This window comes from Chenopodium album, chromosome 17 (genome assembly GCF_948465745.1).
Source record: "Chenopodium album chromosome 17, dcCheAlbu1.1, whole genome shotgun sequence".
In the NCBI taxonomy this organism is placed as follows: domain Eukaryota; kingdom Viridiplantae; phylum Streptophyta; class Magnoliopsida; order Caryophyllales; family Amaranthaceae; genus Chenopodium; species Chenopodium album.
This window is the reverse complement of record NC_137850.1, coordinates 10704291-10717590: the sequence shown is the minus strand read 5'-3', so window position 1 is coordinate 10717590 and position 13300 is coordinate 10704291. Positions and strand designations below refer to the sequence as shown.

The following is a 13300-nucleotide window of genomic DNA, read 5'->3' as shown; positions in this document are numbered from 1 at the left end:
ACTTTCTCATTATTCTCTTCTAACTTCGGACCAAATTTCTTTTCTTTTCTTTTTTTCTCTTGCTTTCATATGAAAATAAGTCATATTTCGGTCTCCAACCTTGAGATAAAACGATCTACAATACTGCTAGGCCACAATCTCTTGTTAGCGACGAATTGTCTCAATTTGGAATCTACCTGCCTGATTTGATCTCGTCAACAATTGTTTGGGTATCTTGCATTTTTTGTTGTTTCTATGAAGGCCTAGTTTCATCCATCTTAAGCTTTTAGAAACCTTTTTCATAAATATATTTTAAGTATGCTAACTAGTTATTGGCTCGGGCGATGCACCGAATCATTATAAATTTATGATCATGTGAGTTAAATCAAACTTAAATTTAAAGGGGTTAATTATCAACAATATTTACGATCATTTTTTCTTAATTTTGCATCAATAGAATCGCATCTTTGTTATTTTGATATCCACACTACTGATATTATATCTCGTACTCTATAACTATAGTTTACCATTAAATGCACATGTATTCTTTTTTAACAGAACTTTAATTTTTAATTACAACATCATTTTTTTTAACAACAGAAGAAAAGGGATCTTAACCCCTAAGGTTTTTAAAGATTACAGTAACACAATGAAAATAAGGCAGTAGCTCATTGATTTTTTCTTCCTTTGCTCCTAGTGTGATAGATCCCTAAGGTTGCAGTGTTGCAAATTCCTTGCCCCGACACTAATTCTGATCTCTTTAGGTGGTGCTTGTCCTGCCATGTATCAGTCCCCTTTTGCCTTTCAAATCCAGGTGGTTCGGATTGACTATCATCAGAGCTCTGCAGCATCACCCTTTCTGCATCTTCCATCTTCTTGTGTGTGTTGCTCACTCTTCGTTCCATACTTGAGATAGCAGCTCCAGGGCTTGGATTTAAATTCTTAAAAATTTTATTATTCCTTGCTTCCCAAATGCAATCAAGACCAGCTAAAAAAAGTTGATAGCTCTCACCTAAGTCTCTACCCTTATCACTTAGAATTCTCATCCAGTTAAAGATCCATTCTGCTAGTGGAATGATATCTTGATTGCTCACATTAGTCCCCAATCTGCAACCCTTTCATATATGACTAGCAAAGTTGCAGTCTCTAAATAAATGTTCCAAAGTTTCCAGTTTGCAGCTGCTAAGATCATCATCTATACAGCACAAACTACAATGATGATGCACCCCCAGTCCTCTTTTCTTCCTTTCACTACCAACTGAGAGTGCTCCTTTCAAGATTTTCCATAGAAAAATCTTTTGTTTGGGGCTACCTTTCTTTCTCCATAATTGCTTCCAGTCAATGTTGTGCTTCACATTTATTCCTAGCTTCTTGTCCTGCCTCTGATTATCCTCAAGAAGAGTTTTATATCCACTTCTAACAGAGTAGATTCCACCTCTGTCTTTCTTCCATACAATCATATCATCATAGCCTGCATCCATAGCTTTGATTGTAGATATTTTTTTAACTGATTCATCACTGAACCAATCTTTACAAACATCCAGATCCCAGTCCCCATTTTCTTTCCTTAGTTTGGCAACACAGTCATTGTTTGAGCAGCCTTGATACCTCCGGATTGGGGGAGCACCATAGTCCTAGGGATGGTGAATCTTAGCATAGCACCCATCACCTATGGACCAAGCACATCCTTTCTTCAGCATTTGCAGACCCCATTTGATACCATTCCAACCCCACGAGCCCAAACTTTTCCTACACCAAGAATCTTCAAAAAGAGAATGCTCGTCAATACCATATTTGGCACTGTAAATTTTGCTGATAAGTGATTCCTTATCATGAATAATACGCCAAACTTGTTTAGCAAGGAGAGCTTGGTTAAAGAAACGAGCATCAAGAATGCCTAAACCCCCTTTCTCCCTTGTCTGAGTAAGGTGAGACCAATTTTTCCAATACACACCCTTACCGTTCTTGTTGCCAAGCCACCAAAACCTTGCTACAATACTATTAATTTTTTCAATGTTGTGGCAGGACACTTGAAAACTAAGAGAACATAGGTTCCTAAATTCGAGAGCACTGACTTAATCAATGTTAATCTTCCAGCATGAGAAAGGAACAGCGAGTTCCAAGCATTCAGTCTCTCTTTAACCTTGTCCACTAATTTGCAGAAAATCTGCTGCTTCGAGGCCCCAAAATCAGAAGGTATTCCCAAGTATATACCAAAACTGTTACTTCTAGTAATACCAAGTATCTCACTGTACTTATTGATTTCATCTTCATTCGAGTTGAGGCTAGCCAAAAGAACCGACTTATCTTTGTTTATCACCTGACCAGAGGCCTTGCAGTAGATGTCTAGAACTTTCTTCAGGTTTAAAACATTACTTTCCTCTCCTTGGAGGAAAAAGGCCGAGTCATCCGCGAAAAAAAGGTGACTAATTTTAGGAGCTCTTCGTGCAATATTAATTCCGGTGATGTTACCTCTTGATTCTTCTTCTCTAATTAGCCCTGAGAGACATTCCATGCATAAAATAAAGAGGTACGGGGAAAGGGGATCCCCTTGCCGAAGCCACATTTTGGTTTGAACTTTTCCTGGGGTGAACCATTGATAATTACAGAGAAAGACACCGTCCTAACACAACTCATAATAGTTTTGATCATAAGTTCTGGCAATCCAAACTTAAGAAGCACATGTTCTAGGAAATCCCAATTAATCCTATCATACGCTTTGCTCATGTCTGTCTTGATTGCTAATTTCCTCTTCCCTCCTTTTTTCCTGATATTTTCTAGCAATTCATGAGCTAAGAGAATATTATCTGAAATAGCCCTCCCCTGGGATGAAGGCATTTTGAAATTGGCTCACTAACCCATTAATAACTTTCCTTAGTCTATTAGTGATACATTTAGAGATTATCTTGTATACAACATTGCAAATCCCGATTGGTCGTAATTTATCCATGGTCTCCAGGTTTTCACATTTAGGAATTAAGGCAATGTTTATGCAATTTAATTCTCGAAGGATGTTACCTGATTTGAGACTTGATAACATAGCCTCTATAATGTCATCTCGCATCCAATTCCAATTATTCTGATAAAACCCAGCAGGTACACCATCAGGCCCGGGTGCTTTCCACGGCTTCATAGCAAAAAGCGCATTCCTCACCTCTCTTCTGGTATAGGGTTTGGAAAGTAAATCCTTTTGATCCTCTGTTAGTGTGGCCTTGATACCACTCAATACTTGCTTGATTTCCAAATCCCTGTGTTACGTGCATTGGGTGGGGTCCGAGGCATTACACCCATATAATTCCTTGAAGTAATTTCCAGCAATTTTGGCTCTGTCCTTTTCTTCTGTAACCCAATCTCCCTGCTCATCCCTAATTGCTTCCAGCTTGTTTCAAGCCTTCCTTCCCTTAACAAAATTAAAGAAGCATCTTGAGCATGTATCTCCTGCATAATCCCAATTTATCTTAGCTCTTTGCCTCCAGTATATTGCCATATTCCTAAAATACTCCTCTAATTGTTTGCTAACTCGTATAAAATCCTCCTCTTTTCCTTCATTCTCCAGCAAAAGTTGGGCTTCCAATATGTCCTTTTCGAACTTATCCCACTCTCCATTCCACTCCTCTCTTTTATCTAGTGACCATCTCTTAATTTCTTTCTTAGCCTTTTGAGTTTTTTGACAAGTCTAAACATAGGGGAGCCGTTTTGATGTAAATTCCAACTATCTTGAGCGGCTTGGATGCAATCGTTGTAATTTAGACTCCATTGCTCTATTTTATATACACTCCTCTTCTTCTTGATGTTTTGAGTTGTGTGAAATAAGATTGGCGCATGATCTGAAATTTGAATTGGTTGGTGCACGATAAAAGCATGAGGGAATTTTGTAAGCCAAGAAGTATTTGCGTAACTTTTGTCTAGCCTTTCTAGTACTAAGTTTTCGCCCTCCCTACCATTCGACCAAGTAAATCTAGGCCCTTCACAGACTAGATCGTGTAGATCATTCGACTCCTTCCACTCGTTAAATATATGATAGCCCCTAATGTTGGAAGAGTTAGTACCTGTTTTGTCTAAGTGTGAATCGACTTGGTTAAAATCACCAACAATAGTAATCGGCAAGTTAAGCCTTGGGCTTGTCCATTGATTAAGACAATCCCAAACATCCTTCCTTAGGGAGTTGCAAGGCTCCCCGTACACCAAAATCAATCTCCATTTTCCATTCATAATGTCGTTTACATCCACTACAAGGAAATTGATACAAGAAAAAACTACTTCTAACAAGTTTTTAGTCTTCCATCCTAACCAAAGGCCACCACTTAAGCCTTTTGGGTTAACACCCTTAAAAAAATTAAAACCTAGAGAACTAAGCCGATTAAAAACTAGTTCCGAATTGCTTTTCATTTTTGAAAGGAAAATAAATTCCGGATCAAAAGACCCAACAAGTCTTTTAATTTTAGGAATTATCAGTGTTGTTGGGCATTTAATTCCCCGACAATTCCAAAAGAGGCCAATCACTGGGGTGAAGGTGGTTGATTTGGGTCAACCACCGCAAGCCCATCACCTGCAAATTGCAAAAAAATGTTAGCTTCGTATTCGAAATTACTTGTTGGCCCAAGCCTAGAGTTGGAAGTAGACGGCCCTGCTCCATTAGTTTCACTGTAGATTATGCTTTTCCCCTTTTTCTTTTTCCTTGTCATCAACGAATCAGCATCGTCCTCCTCTTCATCTATAAATTGGATGGAAGCAAGATCTAGGTCAGAAATTGCCTTCCTCTTTAAAGGGCAATTCTCTTGCTTGAAGCGTCTGTTCTCTTTTCTCTTCTTGAACCTCCTGTTTCTCACTAGTCTTCCTCTTCTGTCTTTTTCCCCCCATTTTGTGAAGAAGATCGCACCATCTAACATGGTTTTGGTTGGTGTGGCTGATTGGAGTTCTCTATTCCCCGTGATTTCAACTTCTAACTGCTCAATTCTGGGTTGTGGATTTTCTTGAAGCCCTGGTTGCGTTTCAACACTCCTCTGTTCCAACTGATCTTCCTCGTCAATGTCAACTTGTTGTTCTCCCACCCAAGGACTCATTGGTTCCTCCGGAATTTGCCCCACCAGAAAAGCATTTTCCTCCTCTTCTCCTTGGTAATCCATTGGGTCATCAATTGACGAGTCCGACTCTCTGATTTCGACAGCCCTGGGGTAGCTTTGACTGTCAAATTCAATGAAAAATCTCTGATTATATCCCGCGTTATCCACTCTTCTCCCAGCAATTTCTTCATTAATTTCCACTCTCGATTGAATCGCCGAGTTCATGAGCAGATCAAACCGGAAAAATTTTCAATTTCCGGGCCGTACCTAGGTACCATATCTAAGTCCAAATTCCCAGCATTATCATTTTGGATCGGAGCAGCCGCTGCCGCAGTGCTATATGGATCTTCTCCGATCCCACCTCCCTGAGTATTTTCAATGAAGCCGCCGCAAACCTGTTCAGCCCCTGTGATCCTTGGGTTTATGTGAACCCCACCCTCTGCTTCTACTTCCATATCCGCGGCTGCAGACTGGTTGTTGCCCTGCAACGAAGCACTGATGTTACCAACAATCGGCCCCCTGAAAGGGGCTCCCCTGCTATTGAATCTATCACCTGGGTTAACTGTTCTGCCCCCATTTTGAATACCCAAATCAAAATCAATCATAACATCAAACGCTCTAAAATTCAGAGAAGATGGTTGATTAGTGGCAACTAGCCTAGCTCTAGTTGTTATGGTTCGTTCAGACGTAGGCGTAGCCCTCATATCCAAGTTAAACATAGAAAATCCCTCCTCTGTTTCGAGAGTTGGGATTCCCCGAGATAAATAATACATCATCCTTGGTCAATATCTTGTTTAATATGATCTTCATGCCTAGTACATCTATTATACTTGTGACCAATTCGACCACAACGAACACAATATTTGAATAAATTCTCATACCTTAGTTGAATCCAAATTACAGAGTCATCATCAAGTTTGAGGAAAAAACCTGGGATAAGCGGCTCTCCAAGGGTGAGTTTGACTTTGATTCGCAAAAAATCGTTCCTTGGCATAAAGTTTGGCTCAAAGTCAATTTCGAAAGGCATGCCAAGCATTTCCCCATCAGTTTTCGCCATGTGTGAATTTAGATATTCATAGGGGAGCCCGCAAATTCTGACCCAAAACTTAGCTCGTCTGAACCTAACAGTGTGTGGAACCTGATTTGGCAGCCACGGAGCAAACACCATTAATGCTCCATCAAAATTTGCTTTCGTCATCTCTAGCATCTCCCTTTTGTCCTCTTCGTTCGAGCACTTGAAGACATAGAGATCATTCATTTTGAAAACATCAATGTACCCTCTTTTCCTCCACCTTGAGTTAACAAAGTTTCGAATTGAAGCGGGGCTCAGTGTTCGGTAATCCATAAGATAGCCATAAACACACAGGCTCCAAAAAGCCCTACTTCCATGTACTCTACTAGGTTCAATTTCCGCAAGAGTTGCTACTTTGTTAATGTTTCTGTTGGCATAAGGAATATTATTCATGGAGAAGGAGGATGAGTTATGTAGATGAAAAGAGTAAGCTTGAATGTAGGTGAATGCGATGGTTGTGGGAATAGTTGTGCTTTTATACTACCACCACAACAGGGAGGCGTTTCAAATTCTTGCCTCGGTGCTGAAGACAAAACCATGCAGATAACCTTTGGTAATCGCAAATTACTGCCGTAATTAATTGGTTGGTTTACTCAACCAAGAAAGATTAAACTTAACATTGGTAGCCTAAAGTAAAATCTTCTGTTAAGTAGCGAAACGCCGCTTGAGAAAGAAAAAGAAAATAAACGGAAGCCACAAAGAATTATAACGGGAAGAGAAGTTTGGGAAACTGACGTTACTAAGGTAATGGTTGAAGGAAAGAAAGCTATTGGCCTTTCTACAAGGCGCCAACCAGGCTAGCCACGTGGCAGCACGGGGGAGAGCAAAGAAAATTAATTACCGTAGGTAATTCTTAATCCCAGAAAAGTGTAATGATGAGAGTTGGTTTTTCTAGTAGACTAATTGGCGGACCTCCACCACTAAACCCCCTAAAGGGGGTGAAACTCTATTTCTAGAGTGAGAAGCTCTTTATTTCTAGAGAGATATTCATTGAGATAGCAAGAAAGTCTGAGAGATATTAATTACAACATCATGAGTGATATTAATTTTTTTTTTTTGGTGCAAGAGAGGGGCAAGCCCAACAAATAGAAACACAAAGAGAAACAAAGAAAACAAAGCAGCAGAAAGAAAACAAAAGAAAGAAAAACGAAAGGAAATAAAACAGAAATTCTAAGCTAGCAACGCAACTCAGTCCTTATCAATAGGAACAAGCCGTGCTCTAGCAACTCCACTCATGTCCTCCAATAAAACGGCACGAAGATCCCTAAGGACCGCTTCAAGAATCACCATCTTTTGATTGGAAGAGACACCATAGTTAGCTAACCAATCAGCTACTTGATTTGCTTCGTTATAGCAGTGCCCTATAGACACTTCCCATCCCTGACGCAAGATAAGCGATTAGCATGTTCGAATAAGATGAATATAAGGGGAGTGTGGAGGTTCTTCCTCCACCAAAAAACATACTACTACTTATGAGTCCACGGAGAATTGCACTAATTTATGTCCATAATTCCAAGCTAAAGCAAGCCCTCTCATCACACCAAACAACTCAACTTTCGTGTTGGAACACACACCACAATGCGAGGCCAAAAGATGGAAAACTTCACCATCATGCATGCCCACGAATAATTCCTCAAGCCCCTGCCTTACCGGGTTCCCTTACGAAGCTCTATCGGTGTTGAGACGTACCCATCCCGCTCTTGGGAATTCCCAACGCACAAAAACTTCTTGACGCCTAGTCAAGCCTTTCACCTTATTTCTCAAGGGAGAATCCAACACTTTCCTTATATCACCAACCCGCGCACTGATTAATGGGAATATAAGCTTCCCTTGAGAGAACTTTCTCGTTTCTCCACCTCCAAAGCCACCACAAAAGTGACTGCAAAAACAATAGCTCGTTGCTCTTCTACCTCTGATTTAGCCTCAATATGGAATAAAATCCAATCTGCACAAGACATCTTCATATCAAGACTTGTCAAGTTCCAACCATGCTTACGCCAAATAGCCTTTGCAACACTGCACCCATGCAAGATATGATTCGCATCTTCCTCATCCGCACCACAAATCTTGCACCTATGGTCATTAGTGAGTTTTCTAATAAAATGATTTACATTTGACATAATTCTATCTTGGATTGCAAGCCAAAGGAACAAACGAATTCTCTAAGGCACCGACACTTTCTATAAGGTCTTCCAGCCCCGCTTTGCTTCTTCACTCACAAGAGTATAGTTGTGAATAATATTAATTGTTGAGCTAATGGTGAATTTACCAGATGCTTCTCCATTATATTCCAAAAGACCTCATCCATAGCATCATCATCTTCAGTTATCTCATGTGAAGCAATTTCTTCCTGAATTGAATTCGGCAAGAAGTCCGCAAATAACTCCAGACGCTAACCAACATTACGATCCCATAGTTCATTAACATATACATCTTGCATATCAATGGGAGGGGGGGGGGTTAGCCAGGTCGATTAATGGGACCTTACCAGCCCATCTATGCTTCCAAAAGGACGTACGCTTTCCATTGCCTACAGACATGCTCACCCCTTTCTTAAGAATATCAATGTTCTCCACAATGCCTTTCCAAACATTGGAAGCATTACTCTTTTCTTTAAACATCTCAACATCACAACGCCCATCACAATACTTATTTCTAAACACTCTCGCCCAAAGAGCTTGTGGTTCCGTAAGAACCCACCAACCCAGCTTCGTCAAGAATGCCGCATTCGATTGTCTCATAGACTGCACCCCCAAACCAGCTTTGCAAGAGTGATATTATGTAACTTGTAATGAAATTTCAATTGAATAAGCAGTGCTATATAAATAACCAAGTTTTTTTTACATATAATAGATAGTTGTTTAAATTGAAAGGTTAAGTATATGAAGAGTTTCTCTTGTACAATAAATTTTATTAATGCTTACTAATTATTGCTAAGTGGTAAGGTATTTATTATAAGAGTGCTTGAATAGACACAATATATAATAATATAGTTTATATGAAAGGTTTTATGAGGCTTGCCATGTTATTACTTATGTGGCACTAAGTCGTGATGAGAGAAGGTGACACATGTCAATATTATATTGTCCTTTTGAGTTTTAATAGTATTATAGATTGTTAAATCTTCCCAATTTTGTAAGTCAAATAATATTTTATTTTTTTAGTTGCTAAATTGTATTTCAAATTTTATTTAGACAAATACATTAATTAAAAGAAAAGGGTATTTTGGGTATTCCAAAATATAGACACCATTATTTTACTCCTCCCTCCCCTCTTCACAAATATAATAGTGGTCAAAGCAATAACATTTACATATTTTTTTGTTTATTGATTTATTAATATAGAAAGTTACATTATTGAACAAAAAATTTTATGACCTCTAAATTCGTCCTTTCTTATATATTGTATAATGTCCGATTCGCCAATAACCTCGACATCTTATTGTAAGTTGTGTCAATTTATATGTACATAAGTATAGGCTCAAAGACGATAGTTAAATCCTTCTTTCTACGGGCTTCATCAAAATTAATTATGATGCAAGCCTCAAAGACAATGGCTGGATAGGCTTGGTTGTAGTTGTAATGCCCTGAAAATTTCCTTATTTTAAATTACTCTTTTTATTCTAATTAAAACTATTTTAAGGAAATAACCAAAATATTACCGCCACCGTGATAACGGCTAAGGCTATTTTTCAAAATCACACAACAGAAATCTAAATTAAAAACCAACTTTTAAAATAAAACTTGAGTTCACAACCTCAAAACAAAATAAAAATAATTAAATCGCAAGTTGGAACCATTCCAAACATGGCCCTTCCAAAAATCCAACTTAAAATAACACATAAAGGTTAGTCCATAATAAAATAATTCAAAACATAAAACTAGGAAATCATAATAAGTAACTCTCGGCACTCATTCCCATCATGCTCTTCATGCTTCAAGTACCTGTCACTTCCCCTTTATTTCAACCCTCTACTCACCATATAAATGGGTCATAGTAGGGCCAACCAAAGGAAAGCCAAACACAAACACAAAAGTACGAATCAGTAAAAGCTGAGTACATGTGCATCACACTAACATGAATATCCTATCAATAAGAATAGTAATAAAACATGTTTGCCATACAATCACATTCAACTTACCTTTGACTCATAACTAGCAATATTAATTATTTAATTAATATCTTTGGATTACGCATCGAACGGGTTTCCTTCCTTGAAAATATAGCCCATTAAAAATGGATCTTCCAACTAGGGAGCTACCCCAATTGGCAACTACTATGTCACACCTTGGTGACGGAATTCTAGCGCATAAATAATAATAATAAAAGAAAGTACAGCGTCCTGTACCCCGATAGAAGCTATGGTTAAATATAAAACCCTATAACTCCCCTCATATGTTCATACTCAAGGTATATACGTTCCAAGAGTTTTGGTGCGTATCCTCTCACACTTTACATGATTTATCAATTTAACATGTGAAGACTCCAACCAATCAATCAAGAATAAACATAATAATAATCAACACATACTTACAAATAATTCTTGAATTAATTAGTGAGCACATACTATTTATTTTAATTAAGGTTCCTTGCCTAGATTTGTGCACAAAATTGTCCGAGTCCATTAAATGCACTAATAAACTTTCATGACTCAATCTCAACTTACTTGAGTGAGCAAATAAATAAACTAACTTCCTTAACTCAACACCAATAATAAATAGGTGAGAATAAAATTCATGAATCATGTTCAATAATTCTAATTATAGCTCTTTTAAACATACATAAGTCTTGCTTATTATTTTCATGCTTCCTTGATACTCAAAATAAAACATACTTCCATGATTCACATATATTCAACTTGTATCATGCTCCAAATATTATATTCACATGCTTGCATAATAATTCATGCTCAACTAACATCAATTCCAAGCATATAATCAACCAAACATGCTATTAATTCATTACTTCAATCACAATTCACAATCCTAGCATGATAAATACACATACACAAATATTCTTGTGCACATACGTACCTTGAATATCGCCTAAACCCGGCCACACTTGCTAGAAATCACCTAGCTCGAAACTTCCTATAATTAAAAATACATAACTATAATTAATCCGCTATTCTCACAAATTTCCAGTACTATAATACTATTCAAACCATACTAATTGACCCCTTTTAATGACATAAAAGCAACAAAACCTTTTCTTTAAGTGGGCACTTTAAATCCTTTCAAAAAGACTTAATATTTATGACTTAAATAAAATTCCAGCACACTTATTTAGTATAAAACATCCCTTTTAGACTAGGAAATCATATATAAATCATTAAAACCTTTTTCCTTTTTTATGGGTAATCAAACCCTAACTCAATAATTAAAAAGTAGTGTGTGTAAATAAATTCCAGCATTAAATTGAAGGTTTTAAACTCATCAAAAACATGATTAGACCATGAATTAATATCAACAACAACCTAACCTCAATCCCTAACCAATTATACAAAATCTCCAATTTCTAGGGTTTATATTTTGGGGTTTTTAATTAAATAAAAATCTGAAATTTATATTAATAAATTAGCAACATCAAAATCCCAAAATCAACACCAAAACATAATAAAAATCATGCCTTTAAAACAATAAATCAATAGAATTAATTTTAGGATTAAAAGAAGTTTTTTTTATACACACAAATCGAAAGAGGAGAGAGAGAGAGGGGGAGGAGAGAGGCGTCGACCGGTTGCCGGCGCTGCTGCTGCCGCCGGTGGTAGTGGTGGCGCCGGTGGTGCTAGCCACGCAAGTGGAGGGAGAACGAGAGAGAGTGGCGTGGATTTTTAAGGGAAAAGAGAGAAAAAAGAAAAGAAAAATAAAGGAAAAAGAAGAGAGAGAAAATAAAGAGAAACCTTTGAATTTTTGTGAAATCTGACAATTGTGAATTTGTGTGAAAAATCTTGAGGTTTTAAAGTATTTATACTGTCCTTTTAAAATTAAAGCTCATATTTACAACTTTGTCATTACTAATTCCTAATCCCTTACAAATTCTCCCTTTGGGCCAACTTATTGGGCCCTTAAATTCCCAATAAGTTGGTCCACCTTTTTTAATAGGATTGACCCAATTAAAAATACTTTTGTTGTTTTAATTCATGATCCATTTTATTTACACACACTTATAATTTATTTAAATAAATTATTTCTTTTAAAATGAAATAAATCATTTTAATAAATAAAATAAATAAAATAATAATTTATATATATAAAAATATTATAAAAATACGGAGTATTATAGTAGTCGCGAGGAATGTTGAGGGTGAGGTCTTATTTGGTGGGGTTCGAGTGGTTGGCCTTGTTGGAGTAATAATACTTGTAATGCAAATCGGAGTGTTGCTTAGTGAGTGTTGTTAACCACTAGCGACATTGTATGTAACGAGCAACAAGAGAGCTATAGATCGCAAGGCAAGTAAGCTACACAAGGCTGAGCTAGAGAGAGAGCTATAGCTCACAAGGCAAATGAGTTGCGACAAGGCTGAGCTATAGTTCATGTGTGAGCGAATGATAGCTCGGATGCTCAGTCAGCTTGTGGCAGGGGCGAGCGAGAGCTCACGTGCTAATGAGCGATAGCTCGTGTAATACCTTTGAAATTTCCTTCTTTTAAAAATACCCTTTTTCTCTAAAATAAAACCTAAACTTAGGAAATAACCAAAATATTTCCGCCACCGTGATAACGGCTAAAACTATTTCAAAGTCACACAGTGGAAGACTAACTTTCGAAATCTCAAATAAAATAAAGTTTAATAAAACTAACTAACAGTAAACCAATAACTTGGAACCATTACAAGCCCCCTTTAAAACCAAACTAAAATATTAATACAATGATTATATGTTAGTGTCAACAATTACATAAATAATCTAATATAATAAGAAACAAAACAATGAAACGTATAACCTTATTCGCTCAATCCCATCATGCTTGATATGCTCCTTCTATCTGTACTCCTCTTTAGTTCAACCTCACTACTCACCATATAAAATGGGTCATAGTAGGCCAATACAAAGAAAAACTAAACACAAACAACAAATTACGAATCAGCAAAAGCTGAGTACATATGCACCATAGAAACCATCACACTAACATGAATATCCTAACAATAAATAAATAAATAAAACATGCTCGCCACACAACACAAGTC

General features: G+C 37.3%; 2 protein-coding genes across 2 annotated transcripts; both read right to left on the bottom strand.

Moving 5' to 3' along the window:
* Window positions 1–647: 647 nt before the first annotated feature.
* On the bottom strand, window positions 648–3112 carry LOC145588646 (uncharacterized). The gene is made up of 5 exons (XM_081645262.1): window positions 2998–3112; window positions 2027–2478; window positions 1642–1898; window positions 1206–1545; window positions 648–1094 (listed from the first exon to the last, which is right to left on the bottom strand). Exons 1-5 carry the CDS (start codon window positions 3110–3112, stop codon window positions 648–650), a joined length of 1611 nt encoding a protein of 536 aa, XP_081501388.1.
* A 2702-nt stretch (window positions 3113–5814) lies between these two features.
* LOC145588645 (uncharacterized) lies at window positions 5815–6507 on the bottom strand. The gene has a single exon (XM_081645260.1). It carries the CDS (start codon window positions 6505–6507, stop codon window positions 5815–5817), a length of 693 nt encoding a protein of 230 aa, XP_081501386.1.
* Window positions 6508–13300: the final 6793 nt, after the last annotated feature.